This window comes from Protomyctophum bolini (genome assembly GCF_963924005.1).
Source record: "Protomyctophum bolini genome assembly, chromosome: 23".
In the NCBI taxonomy this organism is placed as follows: Eukaryota; Metazoa; Chordata; class Actinopteri; order Myctophiformes; family Myctophidae; genus Protomyctophum; species Protomyctophum bolini.
In genome coordinates, this window is record NC_137884.1 from 23,431,653 (window position 1) to 23,457,431 (window position 25,779).

Below are 25,779 nucleotides of genomic sequence, written 5' to 3' on the forward strand. Positions count from 1 at the left end.
ATACTGAAGCCGTTTTCCCCTTAATTCACGACAGAATTATTGTTGATAAATGGCCTGGGTGGAATCTCAGATTCTCACTGCACTTGGAGGGTTGTCTTTATGCACTATATACACTTTATTAAGTTACATGACAGCTATAATATTTTCTGAAAAATAAGTATATATATATTTTTTTCCTCTTCTTCTTCTTCTTCTTTTGACTTGATAACTATTATTTGCATAGATATATATTTTTTTGTTTCTCCTTGCTACACTTATCACATGTGACAAATCCTCTTGAAACTATATGGCGCACAATAATGCAATGTATTATAGTATAAATAAATAAAAGCATGAATCTGTTGTAATTGTTATTTCTCAGTCTGTAATGTCTCGTCATATTATGTATAACAACAACAACACATCAACCTTTATCTCACCTTTAAACTATCAACTGATGATTGAAGCCTGTAGATCAGGCTGAGGCTGAGAGATACTCACACACATATGTTATTGTGACCTTTCGTCACATTTACTATGAAAACCTGCATCTCGGGCAACGGTGTCACAGTTGGTAGTGCTGTCGCCTCACAGCTAGAAGGTCCTGGGTTCGATTCCCGCTCGGGACGCTGTGGGCGCTGGCGGCGTGTTTCTTCCTCCGCGTTATCAGTGCCCATACCCGAGGCGGGGTTTGGCGAAAAAAAAATGTTTGGCATTTCTATCTCTGAGACCCCAATTAATATCATCAAATCAATATTAATGTAACTCTGGGAGGGTACAGATGGAACCAAATGGACTCGTTAGGGTCCATTTGTTTCCATTTGTACACTCTCAGACCCCCTTTCCTCCAGTTGGTTCCCAATGGGAACCGGTTCAGAGCTCCAAAATTCGTGGGAAAAACTAGACCTATATAATATTAAATATGTTAAAATGTTTATATGATCAGTACAAGTAAATTAATACATGATAACCCTTCCACAATAGTAGCTTTTTCATATTTTCGATTATTTTACATATTTCCCCACATATTGCCTCATTAAAAATATAAAATTTGTAAAAGAATAAATCATTGTCTTCGTGTAAGTATTCAACTGGGGAAGTTTCATGGTGATAACAATTTAATATAGGTATGGTTTTGCACACTCAATTCATAATTACCGGTAATGTTACAATTTTGGAGCGCTGGCTCATGGACTAAGAACCATTGGGAACCAACCGGTGGAAAAGGGGCCTCAGAGTTACAGATCCATGGGACCATTTGGTTACTAATCCATCACAGCTGGGTGGGGAGTGGGGACCCCCTGGAACTCCCTCAATGACCCCTGGGGGGGTCCTCGGACCCCACTTTGAGAACCACTGGTGCAGTGCACCTGCAGACCTGCGCGCCGCCCCGCCGCCACCTGTCGCAGTGCACTTCCACATAACAGGAAAGTTTAGGCTGATCGCCTCCTCCCTTAACTTTCGGAGTGGGTTGGACTAACTCTAACTGCCTGCTGGAAGTCTTTGAGGAAGGAACTTAAAAGCTAGTTCAACAGCTATACCTCCCTGAGGAGTGGAATGCACTTCCACCACCCGGAACAATATCCTCTTTAATCTTTATCTTAATCATTTCTTTTAGTGATCTTTAATAATAATCTTTCTTTAGTTTTCTGTTGTTTGCTGCCTGCCCTGCATGAAGTGTAAATGACAGCAGCAGCAGCGGGCACCCTAAAAAAACAACATAACAACGTCTGACCATGATGGGATTTGGCTCGTTTTTTGTTTTAGGTTAGCCCAATAATAATATAATAACAATAACAACAATTAAGATGGCGTCGCAGCAGCAGGTGGGAGAAGAACTTTTTGAAATTGACCAGGAGCAGGAGGAGGGTGAAATCATGGGCTGTTGTTCTGACGACGAGGAGAGCGGAGTGTTCGTCAACTCGTCCGTGTTGTTCTCGGACGGTTTCAGCGCCTTTCAGCAGTGGAGGAGCTCCTTGGATCATAATAACGATGATGACACGCCAACGGTCCCCAACGGTCACGGTCACACCGCTGCCACCGGACTCATCGGTACCGGTGGCACCGTGGGAGTGCACGAAGACTCGGACTGGGCGGCACGGATCATGAACGGTGCCGGCGGCCCGCGCCATGCCTCCATCGTGGACTGCCTGCTGGTGGAGCTCTACGACACGTACAGCGGCGGCGAGGGGGTCCGCGGGGGGTCCGCGAGCGGCCCGGACAGCTCCACGGAGGCGTCCAGCTCCGACGCGCCGTTCCTGGGCCGCTCCAACACGGGCTCCGGGTTCCTGCAGGAGCTGCAGGAGAGACACACCAGGAGGCACCAGGTGGACTACCTGGCCAAGAAAGGTAGTGTGTGTGTGTGTGTGTGTGTGTGTGTGTGTGTGTGTGTGTGTGTGTGTGAAAAATTGTAGGTACTGTACCCCTAGGGGTCCTTGAGAGTTGAGAGAGTTCCAGGGGGTCCCCAGCTAAATGATAATTAGAAACCAAATGGACCCTTGTGGGTCTGTAACTCAGAGAGTGTACAAATGGAACCAAATGGACCCTTACAATATAAACTGGGGTCTCAGAGATAGAAATGCCATTAAATGGGAGTCGGTAGCCTGTTGCATATCAAACGTGGGGGTCCTTGCAATTAAAATGGTTGAGAATCACTGCTAGAGCTGTAAAAATCTTCTCTTATGGGGGTCCCTGGCATATCTTTTCTAATGGGGGTCATTTTGGGGGTCCTTTGGGAACCCCTGCTAGGCTATGGACCATATAGCTATAGCCCAAGTAATGGATATGAATTGGTTCTATTTACTGTAAATAATTTCAAGCTACAGTATATAAGAAATAATAATTCATTATAACATATTTGTGTACCTGGTGGTGACGGATAATTAGCCTATATGCATGCATTCTTGTTGCATCATTATGTCCTCTGGCTGCAACATTTGCAACACTAGATTTTTTGTATTATTTATAATGGAATGAATCTAGAGTTGCAATATACCCTCCATTGACATCCCATTGATCCAAATAGAAATGTCTCCGATCTGCTTATTAAACAATGTTAAACTCACCAACCTTGCAAGCTGTATAGTCAGTATAGTTAGTTGCTGCGAGAGTGAGGTCTAGCCAACTCCAACTCAGGATTCCTGGGTCGCTACCCTCCACAATTTCCTCTCCAACATCAGGTTCTTGAGCTCTGCAGTGTTGTCAGCCAAGCTGTCGTAGCCGCAGCACGTCTACAGTACATTAGGATTTAGGTGGTACGCTTCTTTCCCCTCCTGGCTTTGCCCTGGGTTGGCTCCCATAGGGTCAATTTGCTTGCCTCAAGTTCTGGGTGCCTGACGCAGTGCCCTGCCAGCCTCGTCCTTCTCTCTCTGACTTTGTCCGTGACCCGTGGTAGGTCCCCATAGAGGTCTTTGTCCGTGACCCGTGGTAGGTCCCCATAGAGGTCTTTGTCTGTGACCCGTGGTAGGTCCCCATAGAGGTCTTTGTCTGTGACCCGTGGTAGGTCCCCATAGAGGTCTTTGTCTGTGACCCGTGGTAGGTCCCCATAGAGGTCCACATTTCTGATGCGGTCCGTCCATGTAACTCCTAGTTTAACAAACGTTAAACTCACCAACGTTGCAGCTGTGAGGCAAGCTTGAATGATCCTCTTTCAATCTGCAAAGTGTTTGTTTCATAAAGATCCACCGTAGACATGTTGTTATGACTGAGCTACTTTCTGTCAAGAAATTCTTTGCAGGTGATTCTTTTTCTAAGTGTTGGAGTTTGGAAGCCAAATAGGCGATGCGTACGGCCGTTCAGCGACTTCCAACGAGCGCTTTGAAACTTCAACATCGGCATGGAATTTCTTGACAGAAAGTAGCTCATAACATGGTGGATTTCTTTCTGAAACAAACACTTTGCAGATTAAAAGAGGATCTCTCAAGCTTGCCTTACAGCTGCAACGTTGGTGAGTTTAACGTTGTTTAAGACAAGCCGATCGGAAATGTCTATTTGGATCAATGGGCTGTCAATGTAGTTGTAGGGTATTGCAACTCTAGATTCAACATCATTTTGTGTTGCAAAATGTGCTGCTAAAATAGCTCTGCACTTCTGCAAGTTGGTTAGAAACTAGCTGTCTTTCTGTGGGTCACACCGGGTCACCACCAGGTCTATACAATAACAAGACAGCACTATTTGAACATGCAGCTTCACAAGCCTCTCAGACTGACAGTTGACCTTACGAGTAATTAGTTTACTTAATTAGTTTACACACACGCACACACACACACACACACACACACACACACACACACACACACACACACACACACACACACACACACACACACACACACAGTAGGTGGCACGCTCTTCTCATTCATTGCCATTGTCTTCCTCTGCATCTTTTGGAATCCTCCTGTTAAATAAACCTACTGGGTAGACGTGCGTGTCTTCACTGTTTGCCCTCCCACACACACGCACACGCACACAATACAATTCAATTCAAAGGGCTTTATTGGCATGAGAAAACATACGTTTACATTGCCAAAGCAGAAAGAACACACACACACACACACATGCAACGGTTTACTCCAAGTCAAACAACACATGATCAGAACGATCATCGAATAAGTGTTTAATATTATAATTTATACTTCCAATTAAACAATTTAATGATTTTTTTTGGGGGGGGGGGTGTCTGTTTGGAGGTGGTCAAACATACATATACTCTATGAGTATAGTATATACTCAGACATACAGATCACAAAAATGTAGAATATTGCGGAAAGTTCATTTTATACCGTAATATGATTAAAAATGTGACACTTTCACATATTATTCTACATTAATTGTGCATAAAGTGAAACATTTAAAACCCATGTTGTATCTTGATGGCATACAGCTCATGAGAATAAAAAATCCATATCTCTAATGTAACTATGCAGATTTATTTTTCCAGCTGACCTTGGCATGCACCTGCATATGCCATACCATACAGTCACAGTGCCACAACTACTAGTAGTAGTAACCAATGCAGTGACCATGGCATTAAACTGGTCAGCCAATTAAACTGGCCTGACCTGAACCCCACAGAGAATCTGTGTTGTGTTGTCAAGAGGAAGGTGCGAGAGACACTAGTCAACAATACAAAATAATGATCTTAAGGCCGCTATCAAAGCACACCTGGGTTTCCATAATAACACCTCAACAGTGCCACAGGCTTATCACCTCCATGCCACGCCCCATTGTTGATGACATCCTTTGTTCAAAAGTAGCCCTGCAGACCAAAGTAATGAGTGCATACATTTACACACTTTTCAAATGGTTATAAATGTCTCTAGAATACCAGCATTATGAAAGTTTCTCTTTTTGAATTATATTACTGAAGAAAATGAACTTTTCCATATATATATATATGTAGGTAGGCGTAGGCTACTATGCTACAGTATACTCCCACAGTTTCTCTGCTCTCTCAGGACAATTGTATCTGTACAATATTTTTTTCCTGGGAGCAGAGAAACCGTGTGCGGACATTACATCCCTTCCTTTTCATTGTACGTACTGTATATTTTTGACCAGCACCTGTAGAATTTCTGGAGATGTGCGTGCTTCCTGTCGGATCCATACTATACTATACTATACTCACATGAGTATGCGGACACGGACACACACACACACACACACACACACACACACACACACACACACACACACACACACACACACACACACACACATGGGGGGTTCTCAGCATTGTCTGATGTAAGCAAAAAAGTTGGGAATCACAGGTAATCAAGCTATTCATTGTATTGATTGTTGTGTACAGGTTTTATTATTACTTTACTCATTGTAATTGTGTAAAGGGAAGTCTTTGACTACAAAGTTTCCATTGTCAGACAGACGTGTAATGTAATGGTGGTGAGAAAATGGAGAACAGAGGAATGGAAAGAGATGGCGAGGAATTAAATGACACACGATTCCTCAGTATTCAATTACCTCTGAGAATGTACAAGTTGATTTTACTGTTGCACAATCTACCTGTAGTTCATAGTTAGTGCCTGCAGCGTTGGAAATAGTTCGGCTCTGAAGACTGATTATCCCATTCTGTACAGGAACCCCTTTGTGTGTTTCAAGCATTACAGTATGTTATACTTTAGCTATTGAAAAATAGCAGATAGCAGAAGCTCAGCACGGCACGCTATGAGCCTGTAGTAGATCTTCTATTTTTTTTCATCGTGAAAATGTGGCACAAATCTTTGAATAAATAGTCTTTCAGAGCAAACGTTTTTAACTTAAAAAAAACCTGTGCGTGTGTCTGTCAAGGTCAAGGTCAAGGTAAACTTTATTGTCCACAAGGGAAATTTGTCTTGGGCTTTCACCCCACACCCCGCAGCCACACATAAAACATCAATGACAACAAAAATACATTACAGAGGAAGACACAACATTACACACATGATGTGTATAATCTTAATCTATAGCCTCACACAGTTACTGCTGTTTCAGAGCCTCGTTCAACATCTTAGTTGATGCTGGTGTACAAACGATTTTTTTATCTTTGTATCTTCTCCCAGAGGGCAGAAGTACAAACTCGCCATTTAAAACATGGGTAACATCACTGACGATTTTTTTGAGCCTGTTTTAATGTAGCCTGCTCATAAATAGACTGCAGAGAGGGTGCATGAGAGTGACTGCATATGTGGCAGGTATATACACCCTGGATATTATTTGCATGATGTGTGATTGTTATTTAATCATTCAAACGAGTGTCTGTCTGTCTGTCTGTCTGTCTGTCTGTCTGTCTGTCTGTCTGTCTGTCTGTCTGTCTGTCTGTGTCTGCCTACCTACCTACCTACCTACCTACCTACCTACATGTTTAGATCCAGAGGAGCTGCGTTCCATCATCCAGGAGGTGAAGTATCGCACCGGCCTGCAGTCGGCCAAGCTGCTCCGCCAGCTGCGCAGACGCGACCGGCTGCACCACAAACTGCAGAAGAACTATGACATCATCACTGCGTGCCTTCAAGCCGTTTCCCAGAAACGACGTAAGGGGCCATCTTGTGTTGTATGCATCGATGGCATTGGAAACGGGTGTTGTGATCCAGCTGCTTTTGGGATGTTTCTTATAAGCTAGTTAACCCATTCTGAACGGGAACCCATTTTCGTGTTAGCGTCATGTCATGCTTTAGCTATTGAAAAATAGCAGATCTACAAGCTCATAGCGCGCCACCGAGTGGCGCGCTACGAGCTTGTAGGTCTGCTATTTTTGAAAAATCGAAGAACGACTGACATTTTTAGAATCTGATCTCAGGTCAGAATGGGTCGATCAGACCAGTGTGTGTCCAGTGGAAACCTCGTATGAATCTGATCTCAGGTCAGAATGGGTTAAACCAACCGGTTTGACAAGGTTGTCCCTTTTTTGGTTTTTATTCACCAACCAACCAACCAATCCAGCTAGTAAGGCTTTCTAAATCAAAGCCTTTTTCAATCGGAGAATGTTGGAGTACGTCAGCTCTGCATCCCAGTGCTTGGCGAGGTCTAGTTTGGCTAGTTATTAGAGTCTGATTGAAAGATTTCACATAAGACACAAGACATTTCAATATTTTTAGTTTTCAGATTATTCTCTATGCTCTCTCTCTTTTGTGTGTGTGTGTGTGTGTGTGTGTGTGTGTGTGTGTGTGTGTGTGTGTGTGTGTGTGTGTGTGTGTGTGTGTGTGTGTGTGTGTGTGTGTGTGTGTGTGTGTGTGTGTGTGTGTGTGTGTGTGTGTGTGTGTGTGTGTGTGTGTGTGTGTGTGTGTGTGTGTGAGAGATAGTCTTTAGCTCGCAAACAGCTGGACAGATCAGTGCCGAACCTTTTGTGGACATGGTAGTCCGGGAGAGTCAATATGTTGATTATTTTCAGGCGTTCAAAATCCGATTCGTGCTCAAATGTGAATCTCACAAGAATTGAGATCACGGTTCTCACACAATTCTCATGTTTCCCATGAAAATATTTGTCTTCAGTCTGTATATCAATCAACTTTATTTGTTCAGACTCAGGGTCCAATAACAACAGACAACATAAAACACTACATACAGAGAAGAAACACCCCTAACCCATAGAAACATCATTTTTACAATAAACATTCATACCAGTGCTTCCAAAAACCGGTACCTGGTGCTACTGAAGCTGGGGTTACATAGCAGCATAATTATGCAGTTTTGAGACTCATTGAGCCGACACATAAATGTATACATCAAGTTTTTCAGTAGGGCATGAAAAGTGTATACTCCCACACTACAGAATAACTCACTTGCACTGCTCCACCTTGGTTTGTTCAACAATGCAATCATTATAGGCAACCTGCAGTTTATACATACTTGCTTTCTTAAATGTAACCCACAAGGGGGCGGTATAGAGGGGAGTACAGTATGCTCTAAAAAGATTAACTTTAACCTCAGATGAACATGAGCGGAATTTCCTCCCCAGCATGTTTGCCTATACAGATCCTCATCAGACAGTTGGTCAGTTATCACATGTCCCTAATGCAGTTGAACAACAAAAGCGTTCTAGGTGAAGGCAAGCTCTACTCAGGGAGTCAAGTTGATAGTCTCTGTAGCTCAGGGTTCCCCAATTCATTATGCCCTTCTACTTCATCTCAGAGGCAAATATTGTACTTTTAATCCACCACAATTATATGGAAACTTTAGTTTATAGTTACTTTGGAGATGAATAGCGGATCTAGAAGCTCAACGCATCACAGCGCAGTGAGCTTGTAGAGCCTCTAGATCGTTGACAAATCATGACAATAAACACATTGTTTTGGACCGAACAAATAATTGAGTAGCCTACTACAGACCAAAAACTGTTTAAGTCCAAATTTTACTCTGACCCCTCCACGAAAAGGCCTCGTTGTCCTGACCCCTTATCCATCATTTATCCATTATGGAGTCGGACTTCACTGTTTTTCGTCTGTAGTACTATTAGAAATTTCTAATTATTTGTTCGGTCCCAAGAAATGTGTTTATTGTCATGATTTGTCAACTCGGCTGTTGGCTTTGTCCGTTATACGTTTTGAACGTTTTTTTCAATGGAAAAATTAATGGGAATCGGCATGCCTCATCATGTCATGATGTCATCACCCCATCCTCTATCTCAGGGGTAGACCCCATCCTCTACCCCATCCTCTATCTCATGTCATGATGTCATCACCCCATCCTCTATCTCAGGGGTAGACCCCATCCTCTACCCCATCCTCTATCTCATGTCATGATGTCATCACCCCATCCTCTATCTCAGGGGTAGACCCCATCCTCTATCTCATGGGGTAGACCCCATCCTCTATCTCATGTCATGATGTCATCACCCCATCCTCTATCTCATGGGGTAGACCCCATCCTCTATCTCATGTCATGATGTCATCACCCCATCCTCTATCTCAGGGGGTAGACCCCATCCTCTATCTCATGTCATGATGTCATCACGCCATCCTCTATCTCAGGGGGTAGACCCCATCCTCTATCTCATGTCATGATGTCATCACCCCATCCTCTATCTCAGGGGTAGACCCCATCCTCTATCTCAACTCTCAACTCAACTCTTAACTTTTGAGAGTGTATAAATGAAACCAAATGGACCAGTTAATTTTACACTTAAGATTTAAAGATCTAATAAGGGTCCATTTGGTTATACCGGCAACTATCTCTATCATTTAGCATGCGGAGCCACCTGGAACGAACCCCCTCAAGGACCACTGCTGGTCCCCGGACCACTGTTTGGAAACCACTGCTTCCTATAGCCTATCTCCTCCCCACATCTCTCTCTCTCTCTCTCTCTCTCTCTCTCTCTCTCTCTCTCCATCTATGCTAAATGCACCCTGCCCTGCCTCGTCATGTCATGACTCATGACGCCAGCAGAACGGCGCTGCATGCATGAATGCAGCATCTCGCCGTCATCACGGATGATTTCTGCGGGATTTGATTTACCTTTTTTATTTCTAACGTTCACTTAAATCACATTTAATTTAAAAGAGCGAAACGTTGAAACGTGGCTGCCCGGCTTGCCTTGAGCTGACGTTATATCTTCCTGATATTTTTTTGAAGCGGGGACTTGGAAGAAACGGAAGGCGTTTATATTTATTCTTTCTGATCGGAGGCAAACACCTAAACCAACCATCACCGGGGAAGATTTATTTGACAGCTCTGCTGCTATCTACGATAATCGATTCAACCGAGTCATTGATTTTCCACAGAGCTTGCTATTTATTGCATATATAGGGGGTTGTCTTTGCAGCCCATTGCGCATATACGGCCGAAGATGCATTACATGTAGCCTATATCGGCTGACCATCCAAGTCCAACATTGAGTCTATAGTCCACCACGCGGTGTAGGAGAATCCTTTTCGTTAAACTTGGAACCATTTTTGGGACATGATCTTACGGTTTGTGCCGGTGGTCAGTAGTACTCGGTAGGACGCACTGTGGGCCCGGGGCATTAACATGAGGCAGGAGAGGTTCGGTGTCTCCGCTGCGGGCAGGAGGTCGAGGCCGTGCGGCGTCAAGCAGCACCGCCGCTCCGCCGCGGCGGCCCTTCGGGGCTCCGGACTCTCCGGAGGGTCCGCAGGAGGAGGAGGGGGGGTGGGCAACATCATCAGCAATGTGCTGAGGAAACGCAACGGCATCTCCCGGAGCGCGCCCCGGCTGCTGTGCACGCTGGAGCCAGGTGTGTGTGTGTGTGTGTGTGTGTGTGTGTGTGTGTGTGTGTCATTTCACAGCTTTCTGTAAAAGTCATGGGTTTAATTCGGTTCCCATATTAAGTGCTTTTTTGTGATTTCTTTTTAATAGGCTGGCTATAGCATTAGTTCTTATATAGGCCTACACGACTTTTCCGTGCAGCCTAAATACCAAATCACCTTCATGTTCTGTCATGCTTCGGATCCATCGAGGTGCAGTTAGGCTACTGTATGTAGGTTTGCATTTCTAATGCGAATAAAATCGAAATCAGATATTCAATATGCCAAATGTTTGTTGAGTTCTAGCCCCCCATATGCAGTCTCTATTCGCTCCAGGGGCGCTGTCCATTCGATGGTGCTGAAGAGAACTCAAAAGTCAACAAAAACAAGCAAACTTAATTAACGCTGCCAGAGTAATTTATGACGACCTCCCCGACATACATGTGACGTGACAGCTCAATCGATATTTAATTATACCAATTTAGCTAAAACCGGAACCCTATGTTATGCATCTGTCATATATTGAGCAGACTTTCCTTTGTGCTTGTGTGTGATCTACATGTGAAAGGGGAAGTAGGTATACAGTAGGAGGGCTTAGTTCGTAGATGGATAATCCTTTAGGCTAAACGGGCAGATCGCTGCATGCTATGCTGGGAGGCGGACCAATGGCGCTGGACAAAGAGACAGAGAAGGACTACTGTGGTGCAGGTGCTACTATTGTCTATACTTTTAGATAACTAATTTAGCCGTTTGCAAATCTATTTACTGTTGGTGTGTGTGTGTGTGTGTGTGTGTGTGTGTGTGAGAGAGAGAGAGAGAGTGAGAGAGAGAAAAATGGTAGCAACCCAGTTGTTGGCGAATGGCCAAGTGATCTTTTATTTTCCTTCCGTGTTTTTCCCTTTAAGTTTGGATCAAAAAATAATTTCCATTCGGACGTTTAGCCTATATTCCTGTAAATATTCAAAGACATTCTGCTATAATGTGGAATGAAGTGTGTACAAGAATCGAATGAGACTGAAATGCAAGGATTTCAGGACCAGATGGAAAAGGACAGCGACATCTGCTCGATCTTTAAACAGCCACAGGTCGCTTGTTTGTCTAAACGAATTCTGACGGGAATAGGTCATGTCCTCAATCATCCTGGAATCAATGCTTCTCTTTGTGTTTTACAGGAGTGGACACCAGGCTGAAGTTTACCATTGAACCCTCAGTGGGAAAGAATGGCTTTCAACAGGTGAGATCCGTGGCTAAATAAAAATGGGCTCAAATGGAATCGAAAAACCTAAGTGTAGGCCTATATATATATCAGTGTTGTTTTTGGCAGCAAATTTCTATTTTAGTTTAGTCATAGTCTTTGGACTGAAACTTCATTTAGTTTTAGTCACATTTTAGTCACCTGGAATGTTTTAGTTTTAGTCTTAAAGGACCACTTCACCACTTTTCAACCTATCTTCATATAATAGGTCCTCACTAATAATCATGATAAAATGGCACAATTGTTCTACTCTGTCTGTGTCTCATATAGGAGGGATGTGGGCCGTTTAGAAACCGTCTTCCAGTGACATCATCATTAGGCAGATTTTGTTTTTACAAAAATGTTTAGATTTTCATTATCGTGACAATGATGGCTTTTCGCATTGCAACTTTCCAGGACTAGAAAGCCTGCCGTTTCTATTAGCTTGTATTCCCCATCGATGATGTCACTGGAAGACGGTTTCTGAACTGCCCACAGCCCTCCTAGAAAAACATTGCACAATTATTTTCATGATTATTAGTGAGGACCTATTATATGAAGATGGGTTGAAAAGTGGTGAAGTGGTGGAAAACAACACTGGTGTATATGTATTTTAAATGTATTGTCTTTGCTTCTCACACACTTATAGGCTAGCTATTATATATAAAACATGTTTGGCTACAGACAATAGAGCATGGATCTATAGCCAAACATATTGTCATTGGATTTTGGAAGAATGTTTATCCATGTTTAACCAAGGATCATCAATTAGTAAAAGTTACAACGTAAGGCTCTGTGTTTGTACAGTATCGGTGGCAGGATGTGCTCAAGGGCAACGTTAATGTTAATATTTGTATATCTATAGTGACAGTGTTAATGTACAATGTTAATGTTAATATTTGTATATCTACAGTGGCAGGATGCGCTCAAGGCAGTGGCCAGACTCTCAACTGGCATCCCAAAGGAATGGAGGAAAAGGGTAGGAGATCTGACGCACACACACACACACACACACACACACACACACACACACGCACACACACACCCCACACACATGCACAACCCGGAAGTTATGCAGGAATGCCTACCGAGTGGCAAAAAACTACTTTCTGGCCTTGACAGCCCATACGTCCAAACAGAAAAGTCATATCTGATTGCATTAAACAACATTAAACAATGTTAAACTCACTTTGCCTGTTGCTTTGCCACTCAATGTGCCATTCACTTTAAGCATGCGCATACCCTCTATACAAGGCTCCAGGTGGATCTGTAGCTAATTGTTTATACTTTATTTTACGCGTTCCTGTTTTAGTAAACCGGTACCTTTTTTTTATATGATTAACATGGCACTCCTTTAAAGATTGAACTAATAATTAGAAAGAAGAAAAACAACAAAAAAGCCCTTTTATTTCTTCTTTCTAATTATTTGTTCGGCCCAAAACTTTGTGTTTATTGTCATGAGTTGTCACCGTCCGAGTTGGCTTTGTCCGAGGCTTACAGGTCTTGAAATAAATACTTTCTGAAACGTCTATGGGGAAAAATGAATGTGAAATTCTCTCCTGCGCCGCTCGTCGGGGGCGGGACTGCGATGCTCTATAACAGACCAGCAGTGATGTAAATAGGTCTTCAATGTAATGAGTCCCGGGATGCAGGGATGGTCTTTTAGATGAGTCCCAGGGACATTTTATGAGTCCCACTTCAACGACGTTAGGAGTCATATTTTGCAATCTTTAGCAATTGCAGCATTTAACTCCCATTTCATTTTATATGGTTATATTCATGTAGAAAACCGTAGAAGAAATGATTATTATAACTAAAGCTAGCAAAATAAACTGAAATAAAAAAATTGTAGGCTACAGTGGATGCAGAGGTCGTTGTTTTATTGCGTCCCTTAACTATAAAACTGCGTTTTGGGATGCAAAATGCACCCTATTTTAATCTCTTGACACCAGCACCTCCACAGCCCTCATGTATGTGTCTCACCTTTCCCTGCCTCCAGGTGTGGTTGACCCTAGCAGACCAGTACCTCCACAGCATCTCTATAGACTGGGACAAGACGCTTCGCTTCGCCTTCAACGAGCGCAGTAACCCGGACGACGACTCCCTGGGCATCCAGATCGTCAAGGTAACGAGGAGAAAGAATGCCGTCGGTGCGACAGCATGGGTCAGCTGGAGCCAGCGGGGGAGGGGAGTCATGGGAGGAGAGGTTATGTGTCTCTCTCTCTCTCTCTCTCTCTCTCTCTGTCTGTCTGTCTGTCTCTCTCTCTCTGTCTGTCTCTCTCTCTCTCTCTCTCTCTCTCTCTCTCTCTCTCTCTCTCTCTCTCTCTCTCTCTCTCTCTCTCTCTCTCTCTCTCTCTCCCTCTCTCTCTCTGTGCTCAAAGCAGATGTTCTGAGTCAGCAGTGGCTCAATATTCCAGTAGCTTCCCACTGCATAGTGCTTACGGCAGTACATTTTACAAATGAATAACAGTAAGCAAGCTAATCTCACGCATTTTAATGAATCAGTGTTTGTTTGACCGACCTTTGCTGCAAATCCACCACTCAATTCAGGCTTCTGGGGAAAGGTAGCTTGGGAAGGTAGCTTTCAGCTACCGTAGTGCAAAAACAAACGCACAAAACAACCACCGACTCACAAACGGATGCGGACAAACACACAACCAGAACCAGTCGTTTGGATTCTATGGAAGCATCTCGTGCACAGAAAATAGCAGATCTACAAGCTCACAACACGTTGCACTGTGACATGCTGTGATCTTGTAGATCGGCCATTTTCGGGTTACCTATTAGTTTTATGATTAGGTTATTAGTTGTTTTAAGATTAAAGAGTATTTGAAGTGGTCTAACTAGCGATGGAATACATGTTGGCATCTTCCATGAACATGAACGGTCTCCGAAATGTCAAATAGTAATGCTTCAAATCTGTGATTTCTTGAGTTTAGAATAATAATACCCAAACATTATCAATAAGCTTTCAGTCGTGAGATTTCCTTTTGCTTTATTCTATGTCCCGTAAGCACCTGCAAACGATGCACGTTCAGCTGAAACAACGGCTAAATGTGGGACTGCGTCCCTTAGGTACTGTTGCATTTTATGCCTTTGAGAACAGATTCTACAAATCCTAAATCCTATACTCTACACCGAATTGAAGTGGACTCGTTCCCAGAATTATTGTTTTCTCCCTGGAAATAAAAACCTCTGGGTTTCCGAGGCTACTATTAAAATGACGTATGTGTGTGTAAAGTGCCCATGAATGCTTTTGTTGCAACAGCCTAAGTAAACTACAGTGTCCAGTCAGCGCTGGGTGTTTACCTTCCATGACGCGTCCGAACGGTTTGAGACTCAAACCGTCATGGAAAACCTCACATGATCGCAGCTCTTTTCTGCTGCTCGGTGACTCGGAACACCTGCTCAGACAGTGACTCAGAGATTCCACCGAATCATGTGTGGGAGATGGGAGAGCACACAAAAGAAGAGAGGGGGCGCACAAAATATGTTCGCATTCGAGCAGTTTCGGATGTTGTCCACCGTATTTAATGTCTGTTGTCAGTCGTTATCAACACCATTAAATGCATTTCCACATACTGACATTGTTGTCAGCCATTGTCCGTTGGTTGATTATTATTATTATCTGCTGACTGTGATGTTTGCATTGCAGGACCTGCACAGGACGGGCTGTAGTTCCTACTGTGGCCAGGAGGGGGAGCAGGACAGGGTGGTGCTGAAGAGGGTGCTGTTGGCGTACGCTCGCTGGAATAAGAGCGTGGGCTACTGCCAGGGATTCAACGTGCTGGCCGCTCTTATTCTGGAGGTGACCGAGGGCAGCGAGAGCGACGCACTCAAAGTACGAGCACACACGCATTGTACACGATTGACACACACACATACAGAACACTCTTGTGGCATGAGACAGACTGTAAAACCAGTTGTTCCCAAACTGCGTGCTGACTATAATGTATTTCTTGAGTGAACAGACCATGCATGTCTCAGAGTACCAGCTGAATTTAGTCTGCCTCCTCTCCTCTGTACAGGTGATGATCTATCTGATCGACAAGGTGTTGCCAGAGAGTTATTTTGCCAACAACTTGCGTGCTTTGTCAGGTAAATGTACACGCATGTACACGCGCACGCATACACACGCGCATAACCCAACCCGCATATACACAAACGCGAACCAACACTTGTCGGCTCAAAATGTGTAACGGTGGGATACCTACAGTACGTGCAACTCTGAGTCCTTTCCCACTTTGTCCCCACTCTATTGAACCTTTCTTTCTTTCTTTCAGTGGACATGGCCGTGTTCAGGGACCTCCTCCGTCTGAAGCTGCCCAGGCTGTCCCAGCACCTCCACCATCTGCAGAAGCTTGCCAACAAGGAGGCTGGAGGTGTGTGTGTGTGTGTGTGTGTGTGCATTTTGTTCGTATTGTTGGGGAAACCGGTCTACTGACTGGTCTAAATGGTAAACGGTGCATTTATATATAGCGCCTTTGTCTGCTTGTGTGAAGATCATCTGGCTAATCTTTTTAAAATCAGAATCTCATGCTTTGCAACATCCCTCTCTACCCCTCTTCTTTCCCTCTTAACACTCCCTCCCTCTGCCTCTCTCTCTCTCTATCTCTTTCTCCCTCCGCCTCTCTCTCTCTCTCTCCCTCCCTCCGCCTCTCTCTCTCTCCCTCTCTCCTGTCCTCTCTCTCTCTCCCTCTCTCCTGTCCTCTCTCTCCTGTCCTCTCTCTCTCCCTCTCTCCTGTCCCCTCTCTCCTGTCCTCTCTCTCTCCCTCTCTCCTGTCCTCTCTCTCTCTCTCTCAGGTAACTACGAGCCTCCCCTGACCAACGTGTTCACGATGCAGTGGTTTCTCACCATGTTCGCCACCTGCCTGCCCTCGTCCGTCGTGCTGAAGATCTGGGACTCGGTGTTCTTCGAGGGCTCCGAGGTCCTGCTCAGAGTGGCGCTCGCCATCTGGGAACGACTGGGAGAGTGAGTACTAGCAATAGAATACAAAGGGAAGCACGCACATCTCTACAAAATCACACCCGTGTGAACTGAGTGGTGCAGATGAAATACAGAGATGGTTTCTGACTGACGGAGACAACTTACTGTGAATATATTTTGGTCTCGTCCCGTTTTCATCTTCTCTCTCTCTCTCTCTCTCTCTCTCTCTCTCTCTCTCTCTCTCTCTCTCTCTCTCTCTCCAGGAGGATAGAGTACTGTCATACAGCGGATGCGTTCTACAGCACTATGGGATGTCTGACTCAGGAGATGCTCGAACACAGCCTTATCAACCCCACTCAACTCATGCAGGTACAACACACACACACACACACACCTTTAGGTGTAGGTTTTAGTCGACTAAATATCATACGGTTTTAGTCGGCTAACCCTACAGTCCATTTAGTCGACGTTTAGTGAATGTGGGAAGTGAGGACGCTGACGTTGACTGTTCGTATGAATGAATGGACCGTTGTGAAGCGCTTTGAGTAAAGCATAACCTCGCGTCACCAGGCTTTCCGACTCGGAGGAAAGCCTGGTCTGTTTTCCAAAATGGCCGTGTGAACCGGTCTGGAGCGGATGGTAAAATACGTCATGTTGTAGTCACTGATTTGTAGTCATCAGGCAGGAAACCACAACCGGAAAAAGAAATACCCCCAAATGATTCCCCACGACCATAATTTTAGGGCCTACCCAATAAACATTGAATTTCCCCTGTGGAATAACAAAGTCATTACAAATCATTGACTACAGGTGTATTCTATGGCTGTGTTCCCCTTCCCCCTCCTCTCCTCTCCTCTCCTCTCCTCTCCTCTCCTCTCCTCTCCTCTCCTCTCCTCTCCTCTCCTCTCCTCTCCTCTCCTCTCCTCTCCTCTCCTCATAAGGAGGTGTACTCCATGGCAGTCTTCTCCTTCCCCAGCTAACCTCTCCTCTCCTCTCTCCTCTCCTCATAAGGAGGTGTACTCCATGGCAGTCTTCCCCTTCCCCAGCTAACCTCTCCTCTCTCCTGTCCTCATAAGGAGGTGTACTCCATGGCTGTGTCCCCTTCCCCAGCTAACCTCTCCTCTCCTCTCCTCCTGTCCTCATAAGGAGGTGTACTCCATGGCTGTGTCCCCTTCCCCAGCTAACCTCTCCTCTCCTCTCTCCTCTCCTCATAAGGAGGTGTATTCCCTTCCCCAACTAACCTCTCCTCTCCTCTCCTCTCTCCTGTCCTCATAAGGAGGTGTACTCCATGGCTGTGTCCCCTTCCCCAGCTAACCTCTCCTCTCCTCTCCTCCTGTCCTCATAAGGAGGTGTACTCCATGGCTGTGTCCCCTTCCCCAGCTAACCTCTCCTCTCCTCTCTCCTCTCCTCATAAGGAGGTGTATTCCCTTCCCCAACTAACCTCTCCTCTCCTCTCCTCTCTCCTGTCCTCATAAGGAGGTGTACTCCATGGCTGTGTTCCCTTCCCCAGCTAACCTCTCCTCTCCTCTCCTCTCTCCTGTCCTCATAAGGAGGTGTACTCCATGGCAGTCTTCCCCTTCCCCCAGCTGGCAGAGTTGAGGGAGAAGTACACGTATAACATCACACCCTTCCCGACCTCCGTCAAGACCAATGGAAGGTTGGTTTAATTCTGCATCACTATAGTACGCACTGCAAATCTATAGTACACGATGCAAATCCATTATGCTAACGTGGTCTTATCTGAAGCTGCTATGTGTATATTGGGGGTGTAAGCATACAGAGCACACAGACGCCACATGCAGGAATGACACGGGATTGTGTTCGGATGCATTGTTTTTAGGGATGTAACGATTCACTCAACCCACGATACGATTCCTGTCACGAAAACATAGAGAGTTGAAATATGGAGATCCAATTAAGGCTTCTGCACAGCAGCAATGATATGTTTTACACGTCATAATGATAAAGATGTTTACTGAGGTCGATTGAGGAACTGAGTGATGATGATGATGATGATGATGTCATTCCAGTGCTGGCCTGGGCAGCTGGGAAAGTGATGATGACGCCGACATGGACGATGAAGATGCCGTGGTGACGGCCCTCGGGTGCCTGGGGCCCCTGGGGGGTCTTCTGGCCCCCGAGCTGCAGAAGTACCACAAACAACTCAAAGGTCAGTGGTGTGCACACACACACACACACACACACAGCAGTGTTGATTTAGTCTAAGAAAAATGTTCGTCGACTACCTTTTTTCACTGAAGGAAAATTAAATAAAAACTAAAATAGGCGATCTACACGAGCTCACATTGCGACACGTTGTGAGCTGGTTGATCGACGGTTTTCGGCGCACAGCTGAGTAGACGGCACTAAAACACTAAAACTAGGCTGTCGCTGAAACATTTCAGATGACTAAAATAATCTTATATCTTATATGCTTACGCCGTAGTGTGTGAGGTTACCACATTTCAAAATGGTTTAAGATTAAAAAAAAAGGCGTGAGTCCAAGCTTTAGAGTTTGTGCATTCCCATGCAGGGTGTCTGACTCCATGAAGCAGGGTGTTGGTGACTATCGTACAGTCTATTTTGCAGGATAGGATTTTGTGTCATGAGTTAATTGTCAGATGTTGATGAGAATAGCTAGAGCTAAATAAGCGACGTCATCTCGTTGAAAGCCATGCAAAGACTGTCCTTTTTTATAATAGACACTCTTGAGGCCTCAAGAGCGTCACATGACCGGCTCGGGCCAATGAGAGTGATCAGGAACTCACGCAGCTTCTACCGGTTCTCGCGAGAGATGGCGAGCGAGAAGGGACATCTTTAGTCTGCAACTTGGGGAAAAACACAGTAACGACAACTCCCTGGCCGTAGTGGCACAGCGTAAAAAAGACTGCTGGTAGTCCTGATATATAAGCTTAGCTCCATAACTGTAAAGAAATATTGGTCCTTTACAATAGTTCGTTAGTTCCACGCGCTACGTCCAACCAGGGAAACTCCCCCCTGTCAGGTGTAAAGGAGCAACTTGGACACTCAGGCATGAAGGAAGCATGAGTTCAAGTCCGTTGCTCTCCCCTTGTCCCCCAAATATGGGGACTAGGTTGGTGGAGGGTGTGTAGAGCCCAGGATCACATTAGATGATTGAGACAGGGGTGAAAAATGGGTTACAAAATCGTGGGATAAAAAAGATATTAAAAAAACAATAGTTCGTTAGTATAAATATATATATGGAAATAGCGATAAGTACATATATATATATTTCACCAACCATAACCATAAAACAACAATACCAGAAATAATAATAACTGTAAACGGCTCGCCGTTACACTGATGGAAATCCTGAAACGGCAGCAGATAGTTCTAGATGTTCCAATGCCCCATGCAGATCTTTGAGTTCCAGCCCAGGTTTTGTCCCGTACTGGCGCGGTAAGTACACTGTGTCTCTGTTTCCTCCAGACCAATCCCTGCACTTCCTTCTCCGACAATCTCTTCCTGACAAACGGTGGACAGAGCCAATCAGGCGAGACGTCTGGCTCAAAACATAGTCAGTGTTTCGGACACGCTTGTCATCAGGCTCTGCCAGAGGAGCAAATCTTTTCTAAAAACTTTAAATTGATTAGGTTGTTCGTTTTATTATTTAATCAGTTCATTTAATAGTATCGATCATTTTTTGGGGCCACTTGTACTGTATTCACAACGATCGTACGACATCTCTATTCTGAGCATGTCGGTGTGTGTGTGTGTGTGTGTGTGTGTGTGTTGCACAATCTATGTAAAGCGCCTTGGATAATGGCGCTATATAAATGCACCATTTAACATTTGCCCACTTGAGCTAGACATCATAATGTAGGATTGTGGCATGACCCTAAGCCTCTCTCCCAGTGTTGTTTTCGTCGACTAATACTATGACGAAAAATTTTCAGCGACTACCTTTTTTCACTGACAAAAACTACATAAAAACTAAGCCATATGACGACTAAAACGATGACTAAATATACTGACAATTTCATCAACAAATAAAAACTAAGACTAAAATGTTAGGAAGGGACTAGTGGACAAGATATCCAGTATACGTTGTTTGTGAAGAAAAGTGAAAAAAACTGTCTGCATCAAGGCCCGCCAAAATACATTTTGTTCGACTAAATCAGCTGTAGTTTTGGTCGACTAAAATCTCACGACATTTAGTCGACTAGAACTAGAGTAACACGAACACATTCCAGGTGACTAAAATGTGACAAAAACTAAGCTTTTCAAAAAGACTATGACTAAAAACTAAAATCAAAATGTGCTGCCAGAAACAACACTGGGGGGCGCAGCCACCAGCAGGAGCACGACCCTAAAAGCCCTCTCTCCATTGTCTCTCCTTTTTGTTTGTCTTCCTGCAGACCAGCGCGGCGAGCAGGGCAACATAGCGGAGCTGAGCCCGGGAGCGGTGGGCGGCGGCGGGGGCGGGGGGCTCGCCGGGGCGGGAGGAGGAGGGGGGGGCCGGGCGGAGCACCAAGCGGCCATCAACAGCATGATGATGGAGAGGATGAGCACGGACATCAACGCCCTGAAGAAGCAGTACGCTCGCATCAAGAGACGCCAGCAGCAGCAGGCCATGCAGCTCTACATACGCACAGGTAGGGGGCGCCAGGCCAGCACGCCATGCAGCTCTACATACGCACAGGTAGGGGGGCGCCAGGCCAGCACGCCATGCAGCTCTACATACGCACAGGTAGGGGGGCGCCAGGCCAGCACGCCATGCAGCTCTACATACGCACAGGTAGGGGGCGCCAGGCCAGCACGCCATGCAGCTCTACATACGCACAGGTAGGGGGGCGCCAGGCCAGCACGCCATGCAGGCTTTACATACGCACAGGTAGAACAAATATGTACATCCAAATTTGACTTGAGGGCCTGCCATTGGATTTTTTTATTTATTTTCATTTTATCAGGGAATCATAGCTTCAAATTGACATATTGGTTGTTCAGTTTGACCCACCAGTCTTCTGTGGTCTCTAGCATTACACCTAGCTACATGTTTAAGCATTTATTTCATATTTACATGTCTTCTGTGGTCTCTAACATTACACCTGGCTACATGTTTAAGCATTTATTTCATATTTACATGTCTTCTGTGGACTCTAACATTACACCTGGCTACATGTTTAAGCATTTATTTCATATTTACATGTCTTCTGTGGACTCTAACATTACACCTGGCTACATGTTTAAGCATTTATTTCATATTTACATGTCTTCTGTGGACTCTAACATTACACCTGGCTACATGTTTAAGCATTTATTTCATATTTACATGTCTTCTGTGGTCTCTAACATTACACCTGGCTACATGTTTAAGCATTTATTTCATATTTACATGTCTTCTGTGGTCTCTAACATTACACCTGGCTACATGTTTAAACATTTATTTCATATTTACATGTCTTCTGTGGACTCTAACATTACACCTGGCTACATGTTTAAGCATTTATTTCATATTTACATGTCTTCTGTGGACTCTAACATTACACCTGGCTACATGTTTAAGCATTTATTTCATATTTACATGTCGATTTCAGCTCTGACACTTATTTCAGACATGCTCTAGTATGTGAAGAGTCTGCCTGTGCTATTAACTCATAAAAAAATAAAAATAAAGTTCTCCTCTGGTCTCCTCCATACAGATAAATGTCTCTTGACTCTCTCGTTGTCTCCTCCATACAGATAAATGTCTCTTGACTCTCTCGTTGTCTCCTCCATACAGATAAATGTCCCGCCACCAGCGTCCTGCCCTCTCAGCTCAACCCGTCCACTCCCGTGGTCAACCACCTGCTGCTGGGACGGAAGCCTCGCAGCGGCGGAGCCCCCCCACGGGGGGGCGGCACCCCTCCTCGGGGGGGCTCCAGGCTCTCCTCGGCTCTCCCCGGGGCCCCCCACCACCCCGGGGCCCCTCTGCCCCAGAGCTCCCCGAGGGCCTCCTCCCCGGCAAGGTTAGAATAGTTTGGGATTTTACATTATTTTTTTTTATTTTTTTTTATTTATTTTTTTTTATTAACGTTTTATAGTTTTAGTTTAGTCTGTATTAGTTTTAGTTTTTTTGTCACGTGTAGGATTAAAAAAAGGTCTGAGTCCGACCTATTGTGTTTTTTTTTAAATCAATTGTAGTTTTCGATATTTCGTGAGTTTTCGTTAACTATAACCCATTTTGGGTGAGAACCCCTTTTGGTGTTTTAAACATTGTGTTATAATTTAGCTATTGAAAAATAGCAGATCTACAAGCTCATAGCGCGCCACCGAGTGGCGCGCTACGAGCTTGTAGGTCTGCAATTTTTGAAAAATGGTGAATGGGATAATCACCTTGTCTCTCCCCCCGTCCGCCCGGCCAGGCTCCGCTGCAGCTCTCTGCCCGCGGGAGACGTGGCCTCGCCCTGGCGCACGCACGTGCGTGTCCAACGCCGGAACCTGGCGCGGGCACGCACACACCTGGGCCTCGACGACTCCGAGGAGAGAGAGGAGGAGGAGGAGGAGGAGGAGGAGGGAGGTGGAGGAGGAGATGAGATGGAGGGAACGGAGAGAAGAGAGGAGGAGGGAGGAGGAGGAGGAGGAGGAGGAGAAGAGAGGAGGAGCGAGGAGGAAAGAGACGGAGAGATGGCCGTCGCTCGTCCTCCTCCCAGTGGTGGAAAAAGTACGTTTTTAACTTAAGTAAAAGTATCAATACTGCAATATTTGAATTAGGAATACTCTGTTACAAGTAGAAGTCCGGAATTACAAATGTACTTGAGTAAAAGTAGAAAAGTATCGGTATGAAAATGTAATTAATTTACCAAAAGTGGAAAGTGCAGAATGTCCCGTTTCAAGTTTTCAAATGTATTAAAAAGTATTTTGAAAATAGCAGATCTACAAAAGCTCACCATGTGTCGCGTTCGCGACGCATTGTGAGCTTTTAGATCGTCTCTTTTCAAATGGCCTAAATGTATATTGGGCTGAAGTGGTTTGTAATAATAATCAAGGCAACCTGGAACTAAATAAATTAAAACGCAGTGGAGTAACAGTACAATATTTGCCTCTGACAAAAAAGAAAGTATTGGAAACTACCTATAGAGAGTATGCGCATGCTTAAAGTGAGTGGCAATGCAACATCAGTGAGTTTAACATTGTTTAACGTTGTTTAATGCAATCAGATATGACTTTTCTGTTTGGACGTATATGGGCTGTCAAGGCCAGAAAGTAGTTTTTTGCCACTCAGTTGGCGTTCCTGCATAACTTCCGGGTTTGATGATGATGTCACGCGCATATACCCTCTATACTTTGTTTACCACCTCAAAAATGTTACTTAAGTTTAACGTATACTTGGTTCACGTTCCACCATCCTTGCCTCCAGGCCCGGTGTTGGACGTCGACGCGGACGCTGGCGAGACGCACGGCATCATGGGAGAGGTGGAGGACCGACTGGCCTCTTTGGACCTGGAGGAGGCCGAAGCCACGCCCAACCAGAACCCAGACCCCCCCTCCTCCACCACCACCACCACCACGCAGTGTCGCCCCCCAGAGGCCGTTCCCGTTCTCCTCCCCCCTCCTCCCCCGGCATCGCGCCGTCATCATCATCATCATCGCAGAGAGTCCGACTGTCGGAGCGCCGCCTCGGGCTCCGTGGCTCCTCTCCTCCCTCCTCCTCCTCCCTCTTCTTCTCGCCGCCGGTCGCCCTCCCCGCTCCCCTCCACGACCCCACCCCTCCCCCTTAACCCTCCCTCTCCCATCCACCCCTCCTCCTCCCCCCCGCTATCTCCCTCCCCCTCTCCCTCCTCCTCCTTCCATAATATGACCTCCTCCCCGTCCACTCCCTCTCTCTCCTCCTCCTCCCTCTCCAGGCCTCCTCCTCGCGTCGCCCTCCTCCCCTCGTCCCCGTCGAGCCCCTCCCTCTCCTCCCCCTCCCCCAAACAGGCCCCAGCGGGCGCCGCGGCGGCCGCGGCCTTCTCTCCCTTCCCGTCGGTCAAGCAGCCCCGTCGGTCCGCGGCGGCCAGGAACCTGGGCCTGTACGGTCCCACGGCCCGGACGCCCGCCGTCCACTTCCCGCAGCTCAACCTCAACCTGAACCGTGACCGCGTCGCCGCCGCCGCCGCCACCACCAGGAGGCGATGATGAGGATGATGAGGAGGAGGAGGAGGAGGAGGAGGAGGAACTCCTGTGTCGGTTGCCGAGCCCCGCGGCGTATAGTCGAACAACTAGATTTTGGGACTCTGGGGAACCACCCGAGTTCTTTTTCAGACCGACGGTTTCCGAGATTGATTGAAGAACCTGGAATCGTTTCCATCGTATTTTGGAACGTTTTTTTTGTCACACTGTTGGAGCTGATTATGTGGACTTGACGTCTGAGACAGTATGTACTAATGTACTAATTGGACTTGATGTCTGCTACAGTATGTACTAATTGGACTTGATGTCTGCTACAGTATGTACTAATTGGACTTGATGTCTGCTACAGTATGTACTAATTGGACTTGATGTCTGCTACAGTATGTACTAATTGGACTTGATGTCTGCTACAGTATGTACTAATTGGACTTGATGTCTGCTACAGTATGTACTAATTGGACTTGATGTCTGCTACAGTATGTACTAATTGGACTTGATGTCTGCTACAGTATGTACTAATTGCGAATATGAGTGGTTCTCAAACGTTTTAATTTCACTCTTGAGAGATTACAAATGGTCCATTCGGTTCCATTTGCACACTGTCAGGGTTACAGGGACCCCCCCCCCCCCTATAGGAATAGTCAAAGGGAATCGTTTAGGAATCGGAGCGTTAAGAAGAGGGAATCGTTAAGGAATCGGAATCGTTTTAAAAATCCCAAAGGTTCCCAACCCTAGTGGTATATAACGGACACGCATGGCTGTCGTTCCACAGTGTCACCATGTTGCCTGCCCATCCGCCACGGGAACACCACGTAGTCAGTTGCTAAACTTTGTGC

General features: G+C 45.5%; 1 protein-coding gene across 1 annotated transcript; it reads left to right on the plus strand.

Moving 5' to 3' along the window:
- Positions 1-1,675: 1,675 nt before the first annotated feature.
- On the plus strand, positions 1,676-24,949 carry tbc1d30 (TBC1 domain family, member 30; the record flags this gene model as incomplete). The annotated part of the gene is made up of 18 exons (XM_080757485.1): positions 1,676-2,328; positions 6,840-7,004; positions 11,843-11,904; positions 12,818-12,883; positions 13,904-14,029; positions 15,560-15,745; positions 15,933-16,002; positions 16,188-16,286; positions 16,708-16,876; positions 17,095-17,200; positions 18,382-18,488; positions 18,862-19,001; positions 21,211-21,447; positions 22,575-22,800; positions 23,197-23,351; positions 23,409-23,495; positions 24,192-24,460; positions 24,584-24,949. The coding sequence occupies exons 1-18, from the start codon at positions 1,788-1,790 to the stop codon at positions 24,947-24,949; spliced, it is 3,177 nt and encodes a 1,058-aa protein (XP_080613611.1). The 5' UTR covers positions 1,676-1,787.
- Between the last annotated feature and the right edge of the window lie 830 nt (positions 24,950-25,779).